The sequence below is a fragment of the Dendropsophus ebraccatus genome, chromosome 9, assembly GCF_027789765.1.
Source record: "Dendropsophus ebraccatus isolate aDenEbr1 chromosome 9, aDenEbr1.pat, whole genome shotgun sequence".
NCBI lineage: Eukaryota > Metazoa > Chordata > Amphibia > Anura > Hylidae > Dendropsophus > Dendropsophus ebraccatus.
This window is the reverse complement of record NC_091462.1, coordinates 288,106-314,915: the sequence shown is the minus strand read 5'-3', so window position 1 is coordinate 314,915 and position 26,810 is coordinate 288,106. Positions and strand designations below refer to the sequence as shown.

At 50.6% G+C, this 26,810-nt stretch overlaps 1 protein-coding gene across 2 annotated transcripts in view; it reads left to right on the top strand.

The window, feature by feature from the left end:
* The window catches only part of BCS1L (BCS1 homolog, ubiquinol-cytochrome c reductase complex chaperone), a 63,169-nt gene extending 59,433 nt beyond the window's left edge, over window positions 1-3,736 (top strand). For both annotated transcript variants that reach the window (XM_069984791.1, XM_069984793.1), the window contains exons 7-8: window positions 2,966-3,083; window positions 3,434-3,736. In XM_069984791.1, the coding sequence (XP_069840892.1) occupies window positions 2,966-3,083; window positions 3,434-3,710 (395 nt within the window). In that variant the 3' untranslated portion in view covers window positions 3,711-3,736. The remainder of the gene's footprint in view (window positions 1-2,965; window positions 3,084-3,433) is intronic.
* Window positions 3,737-26,810: the final 23,074 nt, after the last annotated feature.

Below are 26,810 nucleotides of genomic sequence, written 5' to 3'. Positions count from 1 at the left end.
TCAGTCCCAACAGTCTCTTTAGCTGCGGATGCCATGACAGGTGACGCACATGGCCCCGCATCATCATGAACTCTCCCGCTGGAACCTGTTATAGGCTCCAATTTTCTTGCCCTGGGAGAGTTGTCTACTGCATTTCCGGAAGACACGCCACCCCGCTGCGACCCCGCAGAGCCAACAGCAGGAGACACAGCAACCGGAAACGCCGTCACTCCGGGTGGATGTGACATTCCGGAACCTTCTGCACCAGTCTCTGATGCCCGGGCACCCCCCACAGAGGAGCGTCCTGCAGCACCCGAGACTCCCGAGTGGCCCTGAACCTTCCTGTCCGGCCCTTCTTTACCCTTACTATGGCCGCCCCCACTACTGACACAAGCAGGAGCGGCTTTCTCCGCCATCTTGCCATCTCTCTCTCCTCCTTGGTGGCCCCATTCCACATCAGAAATGGGGACTGGCAGTGTAGAGGAGTCACCAGCCGCCCGGACTGACTTCTCAGCCGCCCCGGACTGCTGGAATGGAGTAAATACAAGACTCACACTCTCTTGCTTTTTGGCTGCTTTTCTTTTTACAGGAACATCCTCACCGAGATCTTCTCCAAATGTGAAGGCCTCCATCCTCAGGGGGGACTCCTGCCTGATTATGGCCTGTAGTAGTCCTCCATCTGACAGACCATCATCATCATCATCATCAGTTTCTGGCCGAGCCACCTGCGCTGCCATAATACTGTAGCTCTCCTGCATGCTTTGGGGGGTACTTTGGGTGACATCAGAGGGGTCTTCATTCACCACACAGTCCTCCTCCTCCTTACACTCCACCAAGTCCTCAGCTTTTACAGCCTCCTCAGCCTCCATTTCTTCCTCCTCACCACTACTACTCTCCCCATCTACTGCAGCATCACCCCCATCATCCGCTCTGCTGCTAGGGGATTTCATAGTGGCAAAGCGATCCTCATTGTGCAATTTCTCCCTGAACAGGTCGCTCCCTTCCAGGATGGCCGCCGTCCTCTCCTCTATCCCCTCCAGGATGGCCGCCCTCCTCTCCTCTATCCCTTCTAGGATGGCCGCCGTCCTCTCTATCCCCTCCAGGATGGCCGCCCTCCTCTCCTCTATCCCTTCTAGGATGGCCGCCGTCCTCTCTATCCCCTCCGGGATGGCCGCCCTCCTCTCCTCTATCCCCTCCGGGATGGCCGCCGTCCTCTCCTCTATCCCCTCCGGGATGGCCGCCCTCCTCTCCTCTATCCCCTCGGGGATGGCCGCCCTCCTCTCCTCTATCCCCTCGGGGATGGCCGGCCTCCTCTCCTCTCCTCTATCCCCTCGGGGATGGCCGCCCTCCTCTCCTCTCCTCTATCCCCTCCAGGATGGCCGCCCTCCTCTCCTCTCCTCTATCCCCTCCAGGATGGCCGCCCTCCTCTCCTCTCCTCTATCGCCTCCAGGATGGCCGGCCTCCTCTCCTCTATCCCCTCCGGGATGGCCGCCCACCTCTCCTCTCCTCTATCCCCTCCGGGATGGCCTCCTCTCCTCTCCTCTATCCCCTCGGGGATGGCCGCCCTCCTCTCCTCTATCCCCTCGGGGATGGCCGCCCTCCTCTCCTCTCCTCACTCCCTTCCGGGATGGCCGCCCTCCTCTCCTCTCCTCTATCCCCTTCGGGATGGCCGCCCTCCTCTCCTCTATCCCCTCGGGGATGGCCGCCCTCCTCTCCTCTCCTCTATCCCCTTCGGGATGGCCGCCCTCCTCTCCTCTCCTCTATCCCCTCGGGGATGGCCGCCCTCCTCTCCTCTCCTCTATCCCCTTCGGGATGGCCGCCCTCCTCTCCTCTATCCCCTCGGGGATGGCCGCCCTCCTCTCCTCTATCCCCTTCGGGATGGCCGCCCTCCTCTCCTCTATCCCCTTTACCTGAGCACTCAGGGACTTGATCCTGGGAGAGAACTCGGGCTTCTTCCTCTCGGGAGCCGTATTCGCCTGGTATCTGAGAAAGTGCAGATCTTCTCTTGCTGCCTTCAGTTCCTTCCCAAGCTGTTCGTACTCCGCAAACTTAGCGGTGATGCGGGAGCAGTACGTGCTGGCAGACTCCTTGGGGCCTCGCTCACCCCACATCTCCACCGGCTGACTCCTGGACACTGCTGGAGTTTTCTTAGCCGCAGCTTTCTTTCCCCCATCACTGGAAGCCATTGCCTGGGGGCCAGGGGCCACATTGCTGCGGACCCTTCCAGATCTCCTCAGTCCACAGGCTGGAGCGCTGGCCGGTAGCTTCTCCTCTCCACCCCCCGCCGGCCTGGTTCGGGAGATGGAGGCCTGGGATTCCCGGGGATCCATGCTGAAAGCCTCTCCCAGGAGCCTGCCACACTCCCGGGGAAGACAGGTGGGAAAATCAGCCTCTCTCTCTGGAGCTCAGACAGACACACCTAGACACAGAGAGTGACCACACCCGCCTATCCTCCAGTCTACTCCAGAGCTGCACTCACTATTCTGCTGGTAGGGTCACTGTGTACATACATTACTCATCCTGTATTATACCCCAGAGCTGCACTCACTATTCTGCTGGTGAGGTCACTGTGTACATACATTACTGATCCTGAGTTACATCCTGTATTATACCCCAGAGCTGCACTCACTATTCTGCTGGTGAGGTCACTGTGTATCTACATTACATTACTGATCCTGAGTTACATCCTGTATTATACCCCAGAGCTGCACTCACTATTCTGCTGGTGCGGTCACTGTGTTTATACATTACATTACTGATCCTGAGTTACATCCTGTATTATACTCCAGAGCTGCACTCACTATTCTGCTGGTGGGGTCACTGTGTACATACATTACTGATGCTGTATTATACCCCAGAGCTGCACTCACTATTCTGCTGGTGAGGTCACTGTGTACATACATTACATTACTGGATGTACTGATGCTGTATTATACTCCAGAGCTGCACTCACTATTCTGTTTGCTGACATCTCCTCTCTCTGCAGACCCCACTGCCTATCAGGGTTTCGGCCGGCTCTCCTTCAGTGGTCTGCTGAACGCTCTGGACGGTGTCGCCTCCTCTGAAGCGCGCATTGTCTTCATGACGACCAATCACATTGAGCGGTAGGACGGGGGGGGGGGGGGGGGTTGGGGGCGCCATTGTTGTGGATTCACTTTGCCTCATTTATCATGCGAGCAGCCAATCAGAGGCCAGCTTGTGTTCTATCAGTGCAGATGCTGGCGTGTGATTGGCTGCTGACAGTCAACTCTGATCTTTGGTTTCCATTCCTTCTGTTTGCTGTCAGTGAATGGAGTCTGAAGCTTGTCTAATGCTTCTCACTGCTGAGGGTCTGGCACAGTTGCATCCCGTGCTGAACAATGTCGGCTGATCGTTGCCTTCTATTCCACGGGACGATACGGCTGATAATCGTTTAGATGTGACTTATATCTGAGCCCTATCTCTGTGATTGCAGGTTGGACCCGGCGCTGATCCGTCCCGGCCGTATCGATGTGAAGCAGGTGATAGGACACTGTAGCCGGGGGCAGCTGGCCGCCATGTATCAGAGGTTTTACCCGGAGCAGCCGGACTCAGCGGCACAGCAGTTTGCGGAGGCAGCACTGGCGGCCGGTGACAGGATAAGTGCTGCCCAGGTGCAGGGACACTTCATGCTGCACAAGAATCGCCCCCAAGACGCCATTAAGAACATTCACTCTCTGGCAGCAGAACAGACCCCCAGCGCAGCACTCTAACCATCAGTAAATAAAGCTGTCTGTCCTGTCATGTGACTGCTCAGGATGCGCCGTGTGCACAGAATGGGGGGCGCTAGTCCTGGATCTTATAACTTGTATATAACATTGTTCACCAGTTCTCCCCAGGATCCATCTTTAATCTTCATTTGTCCCTACGCTGCTGGGTATAGACTGTCATAATGTCTCCATACACTGCACACACAGGAGAGGAGATCCTGTCCCCCTATATATACACTGCACACACAGGAGAGGAGATCCTGCCCCCCTATATCTCTGTACACTGCACACACAGGAGAAGAGATCCTGCCCCCCTATATATACACTGCACACACAGGAGAGGAGATCCTGCCCCCCTATATCTCTATACACTGCACACACAGGAGAGGAGATCCTGCCCCCCTATATCTCTGTACACTGCACACACAGGAGAGGAGATCCTGCCCCCTATATCTCTATACACTGCACACACAGGAGAGGAGATCCTGCCCCCCTATATCTCTGTACACTGCACACACAGGAGAGGAGATCCTGCCCCCCTATATATACACTGCACACACAGGAGAGGAGATCCTGCCCCCCTATATCTCTATACACTGCACACACAGGAGAGGAGATCCTGCCCCCCTATATCTCTATACACTGCACACACAGGAGAGGAGATCCTGCCCCCCTATATCTCTGTACACTGCACACACAGGAGAGGAGATCCTGCCCCCTATATCTCTATACACTGCACACACAGGAGAGGAGATCCTGCCCCCCTATATCTCTGTACACTGCACACACAGGAGAGGAGATCCTGCCCCCTATATCTCTATACACTGCACACACAGGAGAGGAGATCCTGCCCCCTGTATCTCTGTACACTGCACACACAGGAGAGGAGATTCTGCCCCCTATATCTCTGTACACTGCACACACAGGAGAGGAGATCCTGGCCCCTATATCTCCATACACTGCACACACAGGAGAGGAGATCCTGCCCCCCTATATCTCTATACACTGCACACACAGGAGAGGAGATCCTGCCCCCCTATATCTCTATACACTGCACACACAGGAGAGGAGATCCTGCCCCCCCTATATATACACTGCACACACAGGAGAGGAGATCCTGCCCCCTATATCTCTATACACTGCACACACAGGAGAGGAGATCCTGCCCCCCTATATCTCTATACACTGCACACACAGGAGAGGAGATCCTGCCCCCCCTATATATACACTGCACACACAGGAGAGGAGATCCTGCCCCCCTATATCTCTGTACACTGCACACACAGGAGAGGAGATCCTGCCCCCCTATATCTCTGTACACTGCACACACAGGAGAGGAGATCCTGCCCCCCTATATCTCTATACACTGCACACACAGGAGAGGAGATCCTGCCCCCCTATATCTCTGTACACTGCACACACAGGAGAGGAGATCCTGCCCCCCTATATCTCTGTACACTGCACACACAGGAGAGGAGATCCTGCCCCCCTATATCTCTGTAAACTGCGCACACAGGAGAGGAGATCCTGGCCCCCTATATCTCCATACACTGCGCACACAGGAGAGGAGATCCTGCCCCCCTATATATACACTGCACACACAGGAGAGGAGATCCTGCCCCCCTATATCTCTATACACTGCACACACAGGAGAGGAGATCCTGCCCCCCTATATCTCTGTACACGGCACACACAGGAGAGGAGATCCTGCCCCCTATATCTCTGTACACTGCACACACAGGAGAGGAGATCCTGCCCCCCTATATCTCTGTACACTGCACACACAGGAGAGGAGATCCTGCCCCCCTATATCTCTATACACTGCACACACAGGAGAGGAGATCCTGCCCCCCTATATCTCTGTACACTGCACACACAGGAGAGGAGATCCTGCCCCCCTATATCTCTGTAAACTGCGCACACAGAAGAGGAGATCCTGCCCCCCTATATCTCTGTACACTGCACACACAGGAGAGGAGATCCTGCCCCCCTATATCTCTATACACTGCACACACAGGAGAGGAGATCCTTTCCCCTATATCTCTGTACACTGCACACACAGGAGAAGAGATCCTGCCCCCTATATCTCTGTACACTGCGTACACAGGAGAGGAGATCCTGCCCCCCTATATATACACTGCACACACAGGAGAGGAGATTCTGCCCCCCTATATCTCTATACACTGCACACACAGGAGAGGAGATCCTTCCCCCTATATCTCTGTACACTGCACACACAGGAGAGGAGATCCTGCCCCCCTATATCTCTATACACTGCACACACAGGAGAGGAGATCCTGCCCCCCTATATCTCAATACACTGCACACACAGGAGAGGAGATCCTGCCCCCTATATCTCTATACACTGCACACACAGGAGAGGAGATCCTGCCCCCTATATCTCTATAGACTGCACACACAGGAGAAGAGATCCTGTTGACCTTCCATTGCTCCTCGGCCTCCTCCCTGTTTGTTCTCCTCCTTCCCTCTGCCATGGCTCCTACTGCTTCCTCTCTCATCGCTCCTCCCCCCTTCGCCTCCTCTCCAATGGCTATAGGACATATCAGCAGGTTACATGCTTCATCCTCAGCTCCCCGTGCTCTATAGGACATATCAGCAGGTTACATGCTTCATCCTCAGCTCCCCGTGCTCTATAGGACATATCAGCAGGTTATATGCTTCATCCTCAGCTCCCCCCCCCTCTATAGGACATATCAGCAGGTTACATGCTTCATCCTCAGCCCCCCCCCCTCTATAGGACATAGCAGGTTACATGCTTCATCCTCAGCTCCCCCCCCCCTCTATAGGACATATCAGCAGGTTACATGCTTCATCCTCAGCTCCCCCCCCCCCTCTATAGGACATATCAGCAGGTTACATGCTTCATCCTCAGCTCCCCCCTCTATAGGACATATCAGCAGGTTACATGCTTCATCCTCAGCTCCCCCCCTATAGGACATATCAGCAGGTTACATGCTTCATCCTCAGCTCCCCCCCCCCTCTATAGGACATATCAGCAGGTTACATGCTTCATCCTCAGCTCCCTCCCCCCCTCTATAGGACATATCAGCAGGTTATATGCTTCATCCTCAGCTCCCTGTGCTCTATAGGACATATCAGCAGGTTACATGCTTCATCCTCAGCTCCCCGTGCTTTATAGGACATATCAGCAGGTTACATGCTTCATCCTCCACTCCCCCCCCCGTAGGACATATCAGCAGGTTACATGCTTCATCCTCAGCCCCCCCCCCCCTCTATAGGACATATCAGCAGGTTACATGCTTCATCCTCAGCTCCCCCCCCCCCTCTATAGGACATATCAGCAGGTTACATGCTTCATCCTCAGCTCCCTGTGCTCTATCGGACATATCAGCAGGTTACATGCTTCATCCTCAGCTCCCCCCCCTCTATAGGACATATCAGCAGGTTACATGCTTCATTCTCAGCCCCCCCCCTCTATAGGACATATCAGCAGGTTACATGCTTCATCCTCAGCTCCCCCCCCCCCTCTATAGGACATATCAGCAGGTTACATGCTTCATCCTCAGGCCCCCCCTCTATAGGACATATCAGCAGGTTACATGCTCCATCCTCAGCTCCCCCCTCTATAGGACATATCAGTAGGTCACATGCTTCATCCTCAGCTCCCCGTGCTCTATCGGACATATCAGCAGGTTACATGCTTCATCCTCAGCTCCCCCCTCTATAGGACATATCAGCAGGTTACATGCTTCATCCTCAGCTCCCTGTGCTCTATAGGACATATCAGCAGGTTACATGCTTCATCCTCAGCTCCCCGTGCTTTATAGGACATATTAGCAGGTTACATGCTTCATCCTCAGCTCCCCCCCCTCTATAGGACATATCAGCAGGTTACATGCTTCATCCTCAGCTCCATCCCTGTATAGGACATATCAGCAGGTTATATGCTTCATCCTCAGCTCCCTCCCTGTATAGGACATATCAGCAGGTTACATGCTTCATCCTCAGCTCCCCCCCCTCTATAGGACATATCAGCAGGTTACATGCTTCATCCTCAGCCCCCCCCCCCTCTATAGGACATATCAGCAGGTTACATGCTTCATCCTCAGCTCCCCCTCCCCCTCTATAGGACATATCAGCAGGTTACATGCTCCATCCTCAGCTCCCCCCTCTATAGGACATATCAGCAGGTTACATGCTTCATCCTCAGCTCCCCGTGCTCTATAGGACATATCAGCAGGTTACATGCTTCATCCTCAGCTCCCCCCCCCCCTCTATAGGACATATCAGCAGGTTACATGCTTCATCCTCAGCTCCATCCCTGTATAGGACATATCAGCAGGTTATATGCTTCATCCTCAGCTCCCCTCCCTCTATAGGACATATCAGCAGGTTACATGCTTCATCCTCAGCCCCCCCCCCCTCTATAGGACATATCAGCAGGTTACATGCTCCATCCTCAGCTCCCCCCCCCCTCTATAGGACATATCAGCAGGTTACATGCTTCATCCTCAGCTCCCCCCCCCCCCTCTATAGGACATATCAGCAGGTTACATGCTTCATCCTCAGCCCCCCCCCCTCTATAGAACACATCAGCAGGTTACATGCTCCATCCTCAGCTCCCCCCTCTATAGGACATATCAGCAGGTTACATGCTTCATCCTCAGCTCCCCCCCCTCTATAGGACATATCAGCAGGTTACATGCTTCATCCTCAGCCCCCCCCCCCCTCCTCTATAGGACATATCAGCAGGTTACATGCTCCATCCTCAGCTCCCCCCTCTATAGGACATATCAGCAGGTTACATGCTCCATCCTCAGCTCCCCCCTCTATAGGACATATCAGCAGGTTACATGCCTCATCCTCAGCTCCCCTCCCCCCCTCTATAGGACATATCAGCAGGTTACATGCTTCATCCTCAGCTCCCCCCCCCTCTATAGGACATATCAGCAGGTTACATGCTTCATCCTCAGCTCCCCCCCCCTCTCTATAGGACATATCAGCAGGTTACATGCTTCATCCTCAGCTCCCTCCTCTATAGGACATATCAGCAGGTTACATGCTTCATCCTCAGCTCCCCCCCCCCTCTATAGGACATATCAGCAGGTCACATGCTTCATCCTCAGCTCCCCCCCCCCCCCTCTATAGGACATATCAGCAGGTTACATGCTTCATCCTCAGCTCCCCCCCCCCTCTATAGGACATATCAGCAGGTTACATGCTTCATCCTCAGCTCCCCCCTCTATAGGACATATCAGTAGGTCACATGCTTTATCCTCAGCTCCCCCCTCTATAGGACATATCAGCAGGTTACATGCTTCATCATCACCTCCCCGTGCTCTATAGGACATATCAGCAGGTTACATGCTTCATCCTCAGCTCCCCCCCCCCTCTATAGGACATATCAGCAGGTTACATGCTTCATCCTCAGCTCCCCCCCTCTATAGGACATATCAGCAGGTTACATGCTCCATTCTCAGCTCCCCCCCCCCTATAGGACATATCAGCAGGTTACATGCTTCATCCTCAGCTGCCCCCCCCCCACCTCTATAGGACATATCAGCAGGTTACATGCTTCATCCTCAGCTCCCCCCCCCCCCACCTCTATAGGACATATTAGCAGGTTACATGCTTCATCCTCAGCTCCCCCCCCCCTCTATAGGACATATCAGCAGGTTACATGCTTCATCCTCAGCCCCCCCCCCTCTATAGGACATATCAGCAGGTTACATGCTTCATCCTCAGCTCCCCCCTCTATAGGACATATCAGCAGGTTACATGCTTCATCCTCAGCCCCCCCCCCCCTCTATAGAACACATCAGCAGGTTACATGCTCCATCCTCAGCTCCCCCCTCTATAGGACATATCAGCAGGTTACATGCTTCATCCTCAGCTCCCCCCCCCTCTATAGGACATATCAGCAGGTTACATGCTTCATCCTCAGCCCCCCCCCCCCTCCTCTATAGGACATATCAGCAGGTTACATGCTCCATCCTCAGCTCCCCCCTCTATAGGACATATCAGCAGGTTACATGCTCCATCCTCAGCTCCCCCCTCTATAGGACATATCAGCAGGTTACATGCCTCATCCTCAGCTCCCCTCCCCCCCTCTATAGGACATATCAGCAGGTTACATGCTTCATCCTCAGCTCCCCCCCCCTCTATAGGACATATCAGCAGGTTACATGCTTCATCCTCAGCTCCCCTCCCCTCCTCTATAGGACATATCAGCAGGTTACATGCTTCATCCTCAGCTCCCCCCCCCTCTATAGGACATATCAGCAGGTCACATGCTTCATCCTCAGCTCCCCCCCCCCCTCTATAGGACATATCAGCAGGTTACATGCTTCATCCTCAGCTCCCCCCTCTATAGGACATATCAGTAGGTTATATGCTTCATCCTCAGCTCCCCCCTCTATAGGACATATCAGCAGGTTACATGCTTCATCATCACCTCCCCGTGCTCTATAGGACATATCAGCAGGTTACATGCTTCATCCTCAGCTCCCCCCCTCTCTATAGGACATATCAGCAGGGTACATGCTTCATCCTCAGCTCCCCCCTCTATAGGACATATCAGCAGGTTACATGCTTCATCCTCAGCTCCCCCCCCCTCTATAGGACATATCAGCAGGTTACATGCTTCATCCTCAGCTCCCCCCCCTCTATAGGACATATCAGCAGGTTACATGCTTCATCCTCAGCTCCCCCCCTCTATAGGACATATCAGCAGGTTACATGCTCCATTCTCAGCTCCCCCCCCCTATAGGACATATCAGCAGGTTACATGCTTCATCCTAAGCTCCCCCCTCTATAGGACATATCAGCAGGTTACATGCTTCATCCTCAGCTCCCCGTGCTCTATAGGACAGATCAGCAGGTTACATGCTTCATCCTCAGCTCCCCCCCCCTCTATAGGACATATCAGCAGGTTACATGCTTCATCCTCAGCCCCCCCCCTCTATAGGACATATCAGCAGGTTACATGCTTCATCCTCAGCTCCCCCCCTCTATAGGACATATCAGCAGGTTACATGCTCCATTCTCAGCTCCCCCCCCCCTATAGGACATATCAGCAGGTTACATGCTTCATCCTAAGCTCCCCCCTCTATAGGACATATCAGCAGGTTACATGCTTCATCCTCAGCTCCCCGTGCTCTATAGGACATATCAGCAGGTTACATGCTTCATCCTCAGCTCCCCCCCCCTCTATAGGACATATCAGCAGGTTACATGCTTCATCCTCAGCCCCCCCCCCTCTATAGGACATATCAGCAGGTTACATGCTTCATCCTCAGCTCCCCCCTCTATAGGACATATCAGCAGGTTACATGCTCCATTCTCAGCTCCCCCCCCCCTATAGGACATATCAGCAGGTTACATGCTTCATCCTCAGCTGCCCCCCCCCCACCTCTATAGGACATATCAGCAGGTTACATGCTTCATCCTCAGCTCCCCCCCCCCACCTCTATAGGACATATTAGCAGGTTACATGCTTCATCCTCAGCTCCCCCCCCCCTCTATAGGACATATCAGCAGGTTACATGCTTCATCCTCAGCCCCCCCCTCTATAGGACATATCAGCAGGTTACATGCTTCATCCTCAGCTCCCCCCTCTATAGGACATATCAGCAGGTTACATGCTTCATCCTCAGCCCTCCCCCCCTCCCTATAGGACATATCAGCAGGTTACATGCTTCATCCTCAGCTCCCCCCTCTATAGGACATATCAGCAGGTTACATGCTTCATCCTCAGCTCCCCCCCTCTATAGGACATATCAGCAGGTTACATGCTTCATCCTCAGCTCCCCCCTCTATAGGACATATCAGCAGGTTACATGCTTCATCCTCAGCTCCCCCCTCTATAGGACATATCAGCAGGTTACATGCTTCATCCTCAGCTCCCCCCCCTCTCTATAGGACATATCAGCAGGTTACATGCTTCATCCTCAGCCCCCCGTGCTCTATAGGACATATCAGCAGCTTACATGCTTCATCCTCAGCTCCCCCCCTCTATAGGACATATCAGCAGGTTACATGCTTCATCCTCAGCTCCGCGTGCTCTATAGGACATAGCAGCAGGTTACATGCTTCATCCTCAGCTCTGCGTGCTCTATAGGACATATCAGCAGGTTACATGCTTCATCCTCAGCCAAGGGCGGACATAGAGTGCAGAGGGCCCCATAACCTATTCGTTTCTCCACCTTTCCGCCTTAAAGGCACACACATTGTTACGCCCGGGTATCCGGTACATGTGTCCTGGTTTCTCGGGAGGACCCTACAGCGCAGCACAGATGCTAGGGCCCACTTAAAGACTGTACTGTAGTCTGTGCAGTCCTTGGTGTGGGACTGGGGTACCTGTGGCTTACCAATAGAACTGATCATGGGGGGCTTCCAAATAAAGAACCTGTCAGAAGCGACATGCAGAGAATGCTGGAAGTTTTCGTTTTCGAGGGGACGATCCCTTGAGTTGTCTGCCCATTTGTACTTCAACTCCCAGCATATCCTGAGGACTTAAGATTGCACTCTGTCATCACATGCTCTCTCCTCCTCACACAAGGTATGGCTGACAGTGGAGTGCAGGAGGGGGTGTCATCACATGCTTTCTCCTCTCCTCCTCACACAAGGTATGCCGGACAGTGGAGTACAGGGGGGGGGGGGGGGGGCTGTCATCACATGCTCTCTCCTCCTCACACAAGGTATGCCGGACAGTGGAGTACAGGGGGGGGGGGGGTCTGTCATCACATGCTCTCTCCTCCTCACACAAGGTATGCTGGACAGTGGAGTACAGGAGGGGGGGGGTCCGTCATCACATGCTCTCTCCTCACACAAGGTATGCCGGACAGTGGAGTGCAGGAGGGGGTGTCATCACATGCTCTCTCCTCCTTTACACAAGGTATGCCGGACAGTGGAGTACAGGAGGGGGTGTTATCACATTCTTTCTCCTCTCCTCACACAAGGTATGCCTGACAGTGGAGTACAGGAGGGGGGGGTGGTGGTCTGTCATCACATGCTCTCTCCTCCTCACACAAGGTATGCTGGACAGTGGAGTACAGGAGGGGGGGGGGGTCCGTCATCACATGGTCTCTCCTCCTCACACAAGAAATGCCGGACAGTGGAGTACAGGAGGGGGGGGGGGGGTCTGTCATCACATGCTCTCTCCTCCTCACACAAGGTATGCTGGACAGTGGAGTACAGGAGGGGGGGGGGCCGTCATCACATGCTCCCTCCTCACACAAGGTATGCCGGACAGTGGAGTGCAGGAGGGGGTGTCATCACATGCTCTCTCCTCACACAAGGTATGCCGGACAGTGGAGTACAGGAGGGGGTGTCATCACATGCTCTCTCCTCCTCACACAAGGTATGCCGGACAGTGGAGTACAGGAGGGGGGGGGGGGGTCTGTCATCACATGCTCTCTCCTCACACAAGGTATGCCGGACAGTGGAGTGCAGGAGGGGGGGGGGGCGTCTGTCATCACATGCTCTCTCCTCACACAAGGTATGCTGGACAGTGGAGTACAGGGGGGGGGGGGTCCATCATCACATGCTCTCTCCTCCTGACAAGGTATGCCGGACAGTGGAGTACAGGAGGGGGTGGGGGGGTCTGACATCACATGCTCTCTCCTCCTCACACAAGGTATGCTGGACAGTGGAGTACAGGAGGGGGGGGGGCCGTCATCACATGCTCTCTCCTCCTCACACAAGGTATGCCGGACAGTGGAGTACAGGAGGGGGTGTCATCACATGCTCTCTCCTCACACAAGGTATGCTGGACAGTGGAGTACAGGAGGGGGTGTCATCACATGCTCTCTCCTCCTCACACAACGTATGCCGGACAGTGGAGTACAGGAGGGGGTGTCATCACATGCTCTCTCCTCCTCACACAAGGTATGCCGGACAGTGGAGTACAGGAGGGGGGGGGGGGGGTCTGTCATCACATGCTCTCTCCTCACACAAGGTATGCCGGACAGTGGAGTGCAGGGGGGGGGGGGGGGGGGGGTCTGTCATCACATGCTCTCTCCTCACACAAGGTATGCCGGACAGTGGAGTACAGGAGGGGGTGTCATCACATGCTCTCTCCTCACACAAGGCATGCCGGACAGTGGAGTACAGGAGGGGGGGGGTCTGTCATCACATGCTCTCTCCTCCTCACACAAGGTATGCCGGACAGTGGAGTGCAGGAGGGGGGGGGTCTGTCATCACATGCTCTCTCCTCACACAAGGTATGCCGGACAGTGGAGTACAGGAGGGGGTGTCATCACATGCTCTCTCCTCCTCACACAAGGCATGCCGGACAGTGGAGTACAGGAGGGGGGGTCTGTCATCACATGCTCTCTCCTCCTCACACAAGGTATGCCGGACAGTGAAGTACAGGAGGGGGTGTCATCACATGCTCTCTCCTCCTCACACAAGGTATGCCGGACAGTGGAGTACAGGAGGGGGGGGGGGGGTCTGTCATCACATGCTCTCGCCTCCTCACACAAGGTATGCTGGACAGTGGAGTACAGGAGGGGGTGTCATCACATGCTCTCTCCTCCTCACACAAGGTATGCCGGACAGTGGAGTACAGGAGGGGGTGTCATCACATGCTCTCTCCTCACACAAGGTATGCTGGACAGTGGAGTACAGGAGGGGGTGTCATCACATGCTCTCTCCTCCTCACACAACGTATGCCGGACAGTGGAGTACAGGAGGGGGTGTCATCACATGCTCTCTCCTCCTCACACAAGGTATGCTGGACAGTGGAGTGCAGGAGGGGGTGTCATCACATGCTCTCTCCTCCTCACACAAGGTATGCTGGACAGTGGAGTGCAGGAGGGGGTGTCATCACATGCTCTCTCCTCACACAAGGTATGCCGGACAGTGGAGTACAGGAGGGGGTGTCATCACATGCTCTCTCCTCCTCACACAAGGTATGCCGGACAGTGGAGTGCAGGGGGGGGGGGGGGTCTGTCATCACATGCTCTCTCCTCACACAAGGTATGCCGGACAGTGGAGTACAGGAGGGGGTGTCATCACATGCTCTCTCCTCCTCACACAAGAGGAGAGGAAGAGAGAGGAGAACCAGCCCTGACAGGGCACAGCATCCAGTCACTAAGTCGGCTCACAGGAGCAGGGGTGCCGCACTTCCCGGGTGCTGATACTGCCTGGGGGGGCCCACTACAGACATGTGCCATGCTGAGCTGACACTTAAGAGTCTGAGTCTGGAGGTCCCCTCTATTTTCCTGGGCCCCTGTGCAGCTGAACAGGCTGCACAAGTGATACGTCTGCCTCTGCAAGGTACAACTGTATGTGTGGTTGGCCCCCGGATGATGTAGCGATGGGACGGCCGGTCACTTGCTAGATGGAAGTGTGATGCCACTCCTTGAGGTGGATGGCTGAGATACAGCCGGCAGGGCCATCTTTCCCATTGGGCAGGGTAGGCGGCTGCCTGGGGGCCTATGACTCATGGGGGGCCCCAGTGTCAGTCGCCTACCCTGCAGAAAGGAAGGGAAGCTGATGAGCCACGCTGTGCCCCCCCTCTCCACAAGAACACTTATGGACCACTGACTTTTAAATTTCTAGCAGACGTGCCACGCGCAGGCACGTCTGCTTCCCTGATGTCCCTTTTGGCGACTGATGTTCCTTCCTGGAGGTGCCGCAGCTGCTGGGTACCAGAGCTCCTGAAGGAAGAAGACTTAGCTGGGGAGCAATGGGGCTGCACAGCACAAGGTTAGGGGGTCGGGGGATGCGGGGACTTGATCTTGGGTCGGGGGGCCCAGTTCACAGCTGTGCCCAGGGGCCCATAGTTTTGTTAAGACGGCCCTGACAGCCGGACCTTAAGGGTTTTGTCACATGACGCCAGTGCCTTGTGGGCACACAGGTGGGATGGCACGTCTGCTGTTATAGTGTAAGGCCGATTGTACCCTTCTCCCCTGTGGTCGGTGTCCTGGCGGGTTGCTGCAGGGTCCCTTGGGATAGTGTAGTCACAGGTGGTCAGAGTGGTGTAGTGACCCTCCCGGATAGTAGGACCCCCCACCCACAGATAGGGAGAGGTCCCAAGGTTGTGGTGTATATACTGTGCAGGTGGTCAGAGCGGTGTAGTGACCCTCGCGGATAGTAGGACCCCCCACCCACAGATAGGGGAGAGGTCCCAAGGTTGCGGTGTATATGCTGTGCAGGTGGTAGCGAGTAATCAGAGACTCAGGAATAACGGTGACTCGGTTACTACTTGTAAATGTGCAGTAATGGAGAGGATGGGAAACACAAGGGCGGACAGAGACTGCAGGGAGCATGAAGGAATGAGCAGGACAGATGTGGGCACATACATGCAGCGCTCTCTGTCTGGGGAGAGAGGGGTTACAGCTATGGAGATAACCTCCACAGTCCTGTCCCCTGATGTAAGCCCCAGCCTGAAGTGGATCTGCTATGATTTGGAACGTGAGGGAGACTTCCTGGGTGAGAGTACAGGGCTGTAGACCCCGCTATGCAGACCATGCCCCTCCTCCACTCGCACTCCCACCCAGTACAGGGAGCTCTTACACCAAAGCAATGCTCTTACACCAAGTCACTATTTTGAAAAACTGTGAGCTCTTATACCAAGTTACACTTAAACCAAGGTACCACTGTATAATGATTTTTTTATTCTGAACAACATGTAAAACAAACGAAACAAATAGAAAGAGCTGAATATTTGATATATAAGTTACTGTACAGTATAGCAGCATGTGGTGTATAATGTATAGTAACTGTATAACCCTGATAACACAGCAGCTGGATATGTGATATATAAGTTACTGTACAGTATAGCAGCATGTGGTGTATAATGTATAGTAACTGTATAACCCTGATAACACAGCAGCTGGATATGTGATATATAAGTTACTGTACAGTATAGCAGCATGTGGTGTATAATGTATAGTAACTGCATAACCCTGATAACACAGCAGCTGGATATGTGATATATAAGTTACTGTACAGTATAGCAGCATGTGGTGTATAATGTATAGTAACTGTATAACCCTGATAACACAGCAGCAGCTGGATATGTGATATATAAGTTACTGTACAGTATAGCAGCATGTGGTGTATAATGTATAGTAACTGTATAACCCTGATAACACAGCAGCTGGATATGTGATATATAAGTTACTGTACAGTATAGCAGCATGTGGTATATAATGTATAGTAACTGTATAACCCTGATAACACAGCAGCTGGATATGTGATATATAAGTTACTGTACAGTATAGCAGCATGTGGTATATAATGTATAGTAACTGTATAACCCTGATAACACAGCAGCTGGATATGTGACATATAAGTTACTGTACAGTATAGCAGCATGTGGTGTATAATGTATAGTAACTGTATAACCCTGATAACACAGCAGCTGGATATGTGATATATAAGTTACTGTACAGTATAGCAGCATGTGGTGTATAATGTATAGTAACTGTATAACCCTGATAACACAGCAGCTGGATATGTGATATATAAGTTACTGTACAGTATAGCAGCATGTGGTATATAATGTATAGTAACTGTATAACCCTGATAACACTGCAGCACCTGGATATGTGATATATAAGTTACTGTACAGTATAGCAGCATGTGGTATATAATGTATAGTAACTGTATAACCCTGATAACACAGCAGCAGCTGGATATGTGATATATAAGTTACTGTACAGTATAGCAACATGTGGTATATAATGTATAGTAACTGTATAACCCTGATAACACAGCAACTGGATATGTGATATATAAGTTACTGTACAGTATAGCAGCATGTGGTATATAATGTATAGTAACTGTATAACCCTGATAACACAGCAGCTGGATATGTGATATATAAGTTACTGTACAGTATAGCAGCATGTGGTGTATAATGTATAGTAACTGTATAACCCTGATAACACAGCAGCTGGATATGTGATATATAAGTTACTGTACAGTATAGCAGCATGTGGTATATAATGTATAGTAACTGTATAACCCTGATGACACAGCAGCTGGATATGTGATATATAAGTTACTGTACAGTATAGCAGCATGTGGTGTATAATGTATAGTAACTGTATAACCCTGATAACACAGCAGCTGGAAATGTGATATATAAGTTACTGTACAGTATAGCAATCAGCATGTGGTATATAATGTATAGTAACTGTATAACCCTGATAACACAGCAGCTGGATATGTGATATATAAGTTACTGTACAGTATAGCAGAATGTGGTGTATAATGTATAGTAACTGTATAACCCTGATAACACAGCAGCTGGATATGTGATATATATGTTACTGTACAGTACAGCAGCATGTGGTATATAATGTATAGTAACTGTATAACCCTGATAACACTGCAGCACCTGGATATGTGATATATAAGTTACTGTACAGTATAGCAGCATGTAGTATATAATGTATAGTAACTGTATAACCCTGATAACACAGCAGCTGGATATGTGATATATAAGTTACTGTACAGTATAGCAATCAGCATGTGGTATATAATGTATAGTAACTGTATAACCCTGATAACACAGCAGCTGGATATGTGATATATAAGTTACTGTACAGTATAGCAGCATGTGGTATATAATGTATAGTAACTGTATAACCCTGTTACACAGCAGCTGGATATGTGATATATAAGTTACTGTACAGTATAGCAGCATGTAGTATATAATGTATAGTAACTGTATAACCCTGATAACACAGCAGCTGGATATGTGATATATAAGTTACTGTACAGTATAGCAATCAGCATGTGGTATATAATGTATAGTAACTGTATAACCCTGATAACACAGCAGCTGGATATGTGATATATAAGTTACTGTACAGTATAGCAGCATGTGGTATATAATGTATAGTAACTGTATAACCCTGTTACACAGCAGCTGGATATGTGATATATAAGTTACTGTACAGTATAGCAGCATGTAGTATATAATGTATAGTAACTGTATAACCCTGATAACACAGCAGCTGGATATGTGATATATAAGTTACTGTACAGTATAGCAATCAGCATGTGGTATATAATGTATATGTTAGGAATATGACTTTGCGCTCCTCGGTCCGTGCCGGGCGGTCGAGGAAGCGCTGAGTTTGTCTGTGTTTTTCTTTTTACTCTGTCTGAATTGTGTTGTATTTGCCAGCCACACCCGCTTTTCCTGGCAGACTCCTGGCAGTGCAGGGGTTACTGCTCTGCTTGATCTTCTCAGCTGAACTTGCTGCTGGGATCAGGGCTGGTCCAATCATCTGCTGGACTTAGTCTCTGATCTCAGATAAAAAGCAGCAAGTTTCTCCCTTCCCTGCTGACTATTAGAGTTCACTCGCCTGCTCAGCTCCCTGTTTAGTTCCTCTGATCTCTGTATTCTGGACCTTCTGCATTTGACCTCGACTATTCTCCTGTTTGCTGTTTTTGTACTTCGCCGCTCGACTGTTGCTGACCTGGTTTGTCTGACACCTCTTATTGTGTTTTGTTTGTCTGTCCGTGCTCTGTGTGTCGCACCTATTCAGTGTAGGGACCGACTCCGTGGTTGTCCGGGCCGTTTGTGGCAATTAGGCAGGGTCAGTGGGTGGGGTCAGCTCAGGGCTCACTGTCCGTGTCTTGTCAGACTGCCTTTGCCATACTGACCATAACAGAATAGTCAGCCTAATAATTTGTTGGGGTAACCTAGCATTATGGACGCCATGAAGACTCTGGTGAACCAGATGCAAGGTCTGAACACGCTGGTTCAGAACCTTGCTGAGCGCGTCCAGGAACAAGAGACTGCACCCCGACAGGTGACCATGACCACCCCTCTACCTCCGGAACCTCCGGTGCAGCTCCCTGAAAAGTTTAAGGGAGACAGGAAGCATTTCCGAACATTTAGAGAGGGGTGCAAGTTGTTTTTTCGTTTGTGCCCCCACTCCTCTGGAGATGAGGACCAAAGGGTGGGCATTATTATGTCCCTCTTGCAGGGTCCTCCTCAGGAGTGGGCTTTTTCATTACCCCCTGGATCCATGGAGTTGACCTCCGTGGATCAATTTTTTTCTGCCCTAGGACTCCTGTATGACGATCCAGACCTAGCAGCGGAAGCAGAACGCCAACTGACTTCCATGAAACAGGGAAAGAGACCTGTGGAGGAGTACTATGCGGAATTCAGACAGTGGTGTGTGTCATCTGGCTGGAATGACCCCGCACTGCGGTGCCAGTTCCGGATGGGGTTGTCGGACCAGCTTAAAGACCTATTAGTGGTATACCCTACCCCCGACACCTTAGAAGAAACAATGACTTTGGCGATTAGGGTTGACAGGCGACTCAGAGACAGACATAGGGAGAAAGGAACTTCTGAGTCTTCTAGTTCTCTTCCTGTTATTGACTGTGTTTCTCAGCCTCCTCCTTCTGTTCCTCTGTCACAAGAAGAACCCATGCAGCTTGGAGCCTCAGATACCAAGACCCGACGAGCCTTCCGCCTGCAACACAACCTCTGCCTATACTGTGGTAAACTCTGTCATCGTGTGAGGTCCTGTCCTGCTAGACCTGACCAGCCGGCTGAAAGACTCCAGCGCCTGAGTGACCATCGAGGGGGTCATTCAGGTGCACAGGTATCCCTTGAACATAAAAATAAATTATTGGTACCTATCTCACTTTGTTTGGGGCACAAATTGGTCTTGGGTTTTGCTCATGTGGATTCTGGGGCCTCCGCCAATTTCATTAGCTCCGGTTTTTGGTCACGTTTAGAGGCATGTCCGCTTTTGCTCAATAATCCGCTGACCATCACTGGTGCGGATTCTACCCCTTTGGCCAGGGGTAGAATCTGTTATATCACTCCGACTATGAAGGTGCAGGTTGGGTCAATTCACCAAGAAATGCTTGACTTTTTAATCATGGGTAATTTATCTACTGATGTTATTCTGGGTTTACCTTGGTTGAGTAAACATAATCCTGTTTTTGATTGGTCCACTCGTGAATTGGTAAAATGGGGATCTGAGTGCTCTCCTCATTGTATTTCGCTGAATGCCGCAGATGTCTTCCCCAAGGAGGGGGAGATCCCGGAGTTTATTTCCGATTTCTCAGATGTGTTTGACGAGAAGGCTGTTGATGTGTTGCCACCTCATAGACCATATGATTGCTCCATTGATTTGATCCCTGGTACTAAATACCCTAAAGGTAGAATTTTTAATTTGTCTAGGCCTGAGAGGGAGGCTATGCGAGAGTACATTCAGGAAAGCCTTCGCAAGGGTCACATTTGTCCCTCCAGCTCTCCCATGGGTGCAGGGTTCTTTTTTGTTGGTAAAAAGGATGGTGGTCTTAGACCGTGTATTGATTACCGAGAACTAAATAAGATCACTATCAAAAACCAGCACCCCCTTCCTCTTATTCCAGATCTCTTTAATCAGATTGTGGGTGCTCAGTGGTTCTCCAAGATAGATCTTCGTGGGGCCTACAATCTGATCAGAATAAGGGAGGGGGATGAGTGGAAGACCGCCTTCAATACCCCTGAGGGACATTTTGAGTATCGGGTGATGCCATTTGGTCTGAGTAATGCCCCTGCAGTATTCCAGCATTTTGTGAATGACATATTCAGGGAACATCTGGGGAAATTCTTGGTGGTGTATTTGGATGATATCCTAATCTTTTCGCCGGATTGGTCTTCCCACGTAAACCATGTTCGCACTGTTATGCATTTGCTTAGAAATAATAACTTGTTTGCCAAACTGTCCAAATGCCAATTCGGAATCCAGAAGGTCTCTTTTCTGGGGTACATAATTTCTCCCAACTCTTTTAGTATGGATCCTGTCAAAGTGGCAGCCATTGAGAAATGGGAACGTCCCACTAACCTTAAGGCATTGCAAAGATTCTTGGGATTTGCCAACTATTACAGAAAATTTATTAAGGGATTTTCCATAATTGCTAAACCCCTTACTGACCTGACCAGAAAAGGGGCTGACCTGGATAACTGGACTCCCAAGGCTATAGAGGCATTTGGACAGTTAAAAAGATGTTTCTCCAAGGCACCCGTGCTCATCCAGCCTGATCTGGAGCAACCTTTTGTTATTGAAGTTGATGCTTCAGAGGTGGGGGTTGGTGCGGTTCTTTCTTAGGGCCCTGAGAGTCTCACCAACCTCCGACCTATAGCTTACTTCTCCAGGAAATTTTCCCCAGCAGAAGGAAATTACGATATTGGTAACAGGGAACTGCTTGCCATCAAGTGGGCATTCGATGAATGGAGGCATTTCCTTGAAGGAGCTAAACACAAGGTCAGGGTACTAACTGACCACAAAAACTTATTGTACCTAGACAAGGCCAAACGCCTAACCCCTCGACAGGCGAGGTGGGTGTTGTTCTTTACTCGTTTTGATTTTGAGATAACCTATCGTCCAGGTTCTAAAAATGTCAAAGCTGATGCCCTATCGCGGAGTTTTGATGCCAGTAATGTCCCCAAAGGTGAACCAGAAAATATACTTGCGCCCGGGGTGGTCCTTGCCATCCTCCAACCTGATCTTGTCGCTCAGGTGGTAGAGTCTCAGTCCCTTGCCCCTGAAAATACTCCGGAGGGAAAACTCTTTGTACCCCCCAATCTCCGGCTTAGAGTCTTGGAGGAAACCCATTGTTCTGTTCTGGCTGGTCACCCGGGAATTGCTGGTACCAAGTATCTCCTCTCAAGGCAATATTGGTGGCCTTCTTGGTCCCAAGATGTAAAATTTTTTGTTGAAGCTTGTGAAGTCTGTGCTAGGTCCAAAGTCCCTCGTAGGTTACCAGAGGGCCTCCTCCACCCTCTTCCTATACCTAGGAGACCATGGACTCACCTCGCTATGGACTTCATCACAGATTTGCCATTGTCCAAAGGGAAAACAGTGATCTGGGTGGTGGTGGACAGATTCTCCAAAATGTGCCACCTTATTCCGTTGAAAAAACTCCCCAATGCTTGTACTTTGGCCACTCTGTTCATAAACCATATCCTAAGGTTACATGGGGTTCCTGAAAACATTGTCTCTGATAGGGGAGTGCAATTTGTCTCCAAATTCTGGAGAGAACTATGTGGTCGTTTGGGGATTTCGTTGTCTTTTTCGTCTGCCTTTCACCCCCAGTCTAATGGGCAAACGGAGAGGGTAAACCAATCCTTAGAACAATTTCTTAGATGTTTTGTATCATGTTCTCAGGATAAATAGAAAAACTATTTGCCACTAGCAGAGTTCGCGCTTAATAATAGAGAGAGTCAGTCTACCAAAATGTCGCCTTTCTTTTGCAATTATGGGTATAATCCCAGGTATTCGTCGGCTCACTCTCCAGTCTGTAAATCCTTCAGCTGAAGTTATCTATCAAAGACTGTGCACAGTCTGGGCCCAGGCTCTTGAGAGCCTGACTAAGGCCCAGAGGTTGTCTAGCATACAAGCTAATAAAAGACGTATATCTGGCCATGAATATCAGGTAGGGGACAAGGTGTGGCTCTCCACGAGAAATCTTAAGCTCAGAGTCCCTTCTGGGAAATTAGCACCTAAATACATTGGTCCTTATCTAATTACAGAAATCATTAATCCTGTGTCCTTCCGCCTACAGTTACCCAATAATATGAGGATTCACAATGTCTTTCATAAATCATTGTTAAAAAAATATGTAGTTCCTGTGCTTCCAGCAGTCCTCCCTGCTCCTCTGGTCATCCAAAGTGAGCTGGAGTTTGAGGTGGACAAGATTTTGGACTCTCGCCAAGTTCAAAATTCCATCCAATATCTTGTCCAGTGGAAAGGATTTGGTCCCGAGGAAAATACTTGGGTTGCCAGTAAGGACATACATGCCTCACGCCTTATCCGGCAGTTTCATGCCCGTAACCCCTCTAAGCCTGGTCCTTTGAGTGAGGGTCCAGTGGCCCCTCATAAGAGGGGGGGTACTGTTAGGAATATGACTTTGCGCTCCTCGGTCCGTGCCGGGCGGTCGAGGAAGCGCTGAGTTTGTCTGTGTTTTTCTTTTTACTCTGTCTGAATTGTGTTGTATTTGCCAGCCACACCCGCTTTTCCTGGCAGACTCCTGGCAGTGCAGGGGTTACTGCTCTGCTTGATCTTCTCAGCTGAACTTGCTGCTGGGATCAGGGCTGGTCCAATCATCTGCTGGACTTAGTCTCTGATCTCAGATAAAAAGCAGCAAGTTTCTCCCTTCCCTGCTGACTATTAGAGTTCACTCGCCTGCTCAGCTCCCTGTTTAGTTACACTGATCTCTGTATTCTGGACCTTCTGCATTTGACCTCGACTATTCTCCTGTTTGCTGTTTTTGTACTTCGCCGCTCGACTGTTGCTGACCTGGTTTGTCTGACACCTCTTATTGTGTTTTGTTTGTCTGTCCGTGCTCTGTGTGTCGCACCTATTCAGTGTAGGGACCGACTCCGTGGTTGTCCGGGCCGTTTAGGGCCGTCCGTGGCAATTAGGCAGGGTCAGTGGGTGGGGTCAGCTCAGGGCTCACTGTCCGTGTCTTGTCAGACTGCCTTTGCCATACTGACCATAACAGTATAGTAACTGCATAACCCTGATAACACAGCAGCAGCTTGTAGATACAGGATGGAGCTGCAGATCCCCATAATGCAGTAGTGTAGTACAACAGGCTAGAATAGAGAAGCAGGGCTGCTGTCAGAGGTCTGTGTGGTCACATGACAGCAATGGGGAAGGGGTGTGTGTTCAGCATGGACCAATCAGGAAGTAAGAATCACAGAGCTGTGCAGGAGGTCAGAGCCAGAAACTTTTCTATACAGCAGTGTGTATAGCGGAGTGTGAGTGCAGGCACATTATAGCAGCAGTGTGTATAGCTGAGTGTGAGTGCAGGCACATTATACCAGCAGTGTGTATAGCTGAGTGTAAGTGCAGGCACATTATAGCAGCAGTGTGTATAACTGAGTGTGAGTGCAGGCACATTATAGCAGGAACGGAGAGGATGGGAAACACAAGGACTGACAGACTGCAGGGAGCATGAAGGAATAAGCAGGACAGATGTGGGCACATACATGCAGCGCTCTCTGTCCGGGGAGAGAGGGGTTACAGCTATGGAGAGATTACCTCCACAGTCCTGTCCCCTGATGTAAGCCCCAGCCTGAAATGGATCTGCTATGATCTGGAAGGTGAGGGAGACTTCTTGGGTCAGAGTACAGGGCTGTAGACTCCGCTATGCAGACCATGCCCCTCCCCCACTCCCCTTCCCACCCAGGACAGGGAGCTCTTACACCAAAGCAATGCTCTTACACCAAGTCACTATTTTGAAAAACTGTGAGCTCTCCCTGCAAAACGCTCTTAATCCAAGTTACTCTTAAAGCAAGGCACCACTGTATATATATATATATATATATATATATATATATATATATATATATAGCAGCACGGACATGACTAACAATATTCATTATATATATAAGGCTGCACAGACATCCCTAACTATATATATATATATATATATATATATATATATATATATATAATGTCCCTTGCATCACCATCTAATAGGCTCAGTAAGCGAGTGCCAAACTAGCGCCAAACTAGCAGGTCAGCTACTCTTGTCTCCAGTTTGGGCGGGGTTATGAAACTCAGTTACATTGAAGTAAGTGGAGCTTAATTGCAAACCGCACCTGAACAAGAGACAAGAGAGGGGGAAAATTGGCCAAGTTTTTGTAGCGCTGGGTAACCCCTTTAATGTATGGCTGTCTAATACGGTCCTAAGCTTATTCATCCCTTAGTGTGATGGTCCCAAAAGGGATGGGGAGCACTGAAAACTAATGAATGCTCAGGGTATATGTTATGTAAGTTATATTTATATGTAAGTTTTATATATGTTAAGTATGACCCCAACACCCAGGAGGGTCACAGTACCCTGCCACCTCTGTCCATGGCAGGAGAGGTTTACTATGGGGATTTGCTGCTGCTTTGGACAGTTCCTGACATGGACAGAGGTGGCAGCAGAGAGCACTGTGTCAGACTGGAGAGAATACACCACTTCCTGCAGGACATACAGCAGCTGATAAGTACTGGAAGACTGGAGATTTTTATATAGAAGTAAATTACAAATCTATTTAACTTTCTGACACCAGTTGATTTGAAAGAAAAAAAAATGTCAAGGACCGAAGTACCCCTTTAACATTGTGAGCTCTCTTGTAGATGTAGATGCAGACTCTTTATTGTTTGCTTTGATTTTTGTATGTTGATGCAATCAGTGAATGGTTTCCGAATCTTCTCGTCTCTTATTGGCGATCAATAAACTGCTAATTAATTGGTTTGTTTGACACGAGGACAATGCGATTTTTGGCCCGAATGTTTCTCAGCTCAGGGTCGGGCCGTACCTGGAACTTCTTTATTAACTAAAAGGAGAAAACATCATGAATTACTGACAATGAAAAAGCGTAAAGCGATTTCCTAGAAGGTTGTGGTCGCTGGCCTTACCCTCAGGATCTGATCTCAGGAGGACGGACAGCTGCCGCAGACACGGTGAATGGAGCCGCAGGCAGAACGCTCTCTCCAGGGTAGGGATGGGCTTGGGTTCCATTCACCTCAGTGGGAGCAGAGGCCGGTGAGGCCACTATGGAGGCGTCTGGCTCTATTCGCTGAGGGTGCGGCCCTGTGGCTGTGGTCTGGGAGCCGTCTGTCAGAGTCTTCACTGGTCACATGTTGGCGACCATCCTCAGACAACTGAGTGACTGGAGCCCATCCTATGATCCCTCCCTTACAAGAAGATTTTTCCTTGAAATTGGGACAAATTGACCTAGAAAATGGTGTAAATTGGCCAGATCAGCTCAGCGTTAATTTTTTACTATAGCTGAGCTCTGATTAGTTGCATTGGGGGCTCTGGTTGCTATAGTAGCTCTGACTGGTTGCTATGGGACTTATGATTGGTTGCTATAGTAGCTCTGACTGGTTGCTATGGGAGCTCTGATTGGTTGCTATGGGAGCTCTGATTAGTTGCCATGGGCAGTTTACACCAGTTTCTTTTTTACACACTCTGGTAAATCTGGGCCAGCATGTTTATTACCTATAGCGGCACTGGTCAGTGTCAGTGGTCATAGAAGTGGGAAGGTCGCGCTCCTCATTGAGGAGATCCAGCTGTAGGCAGTGATCTAAGGCAGGGGGGTCATTAAGCTGCTGCAAAACTACAATTCCCATCATGTCTGGGCAT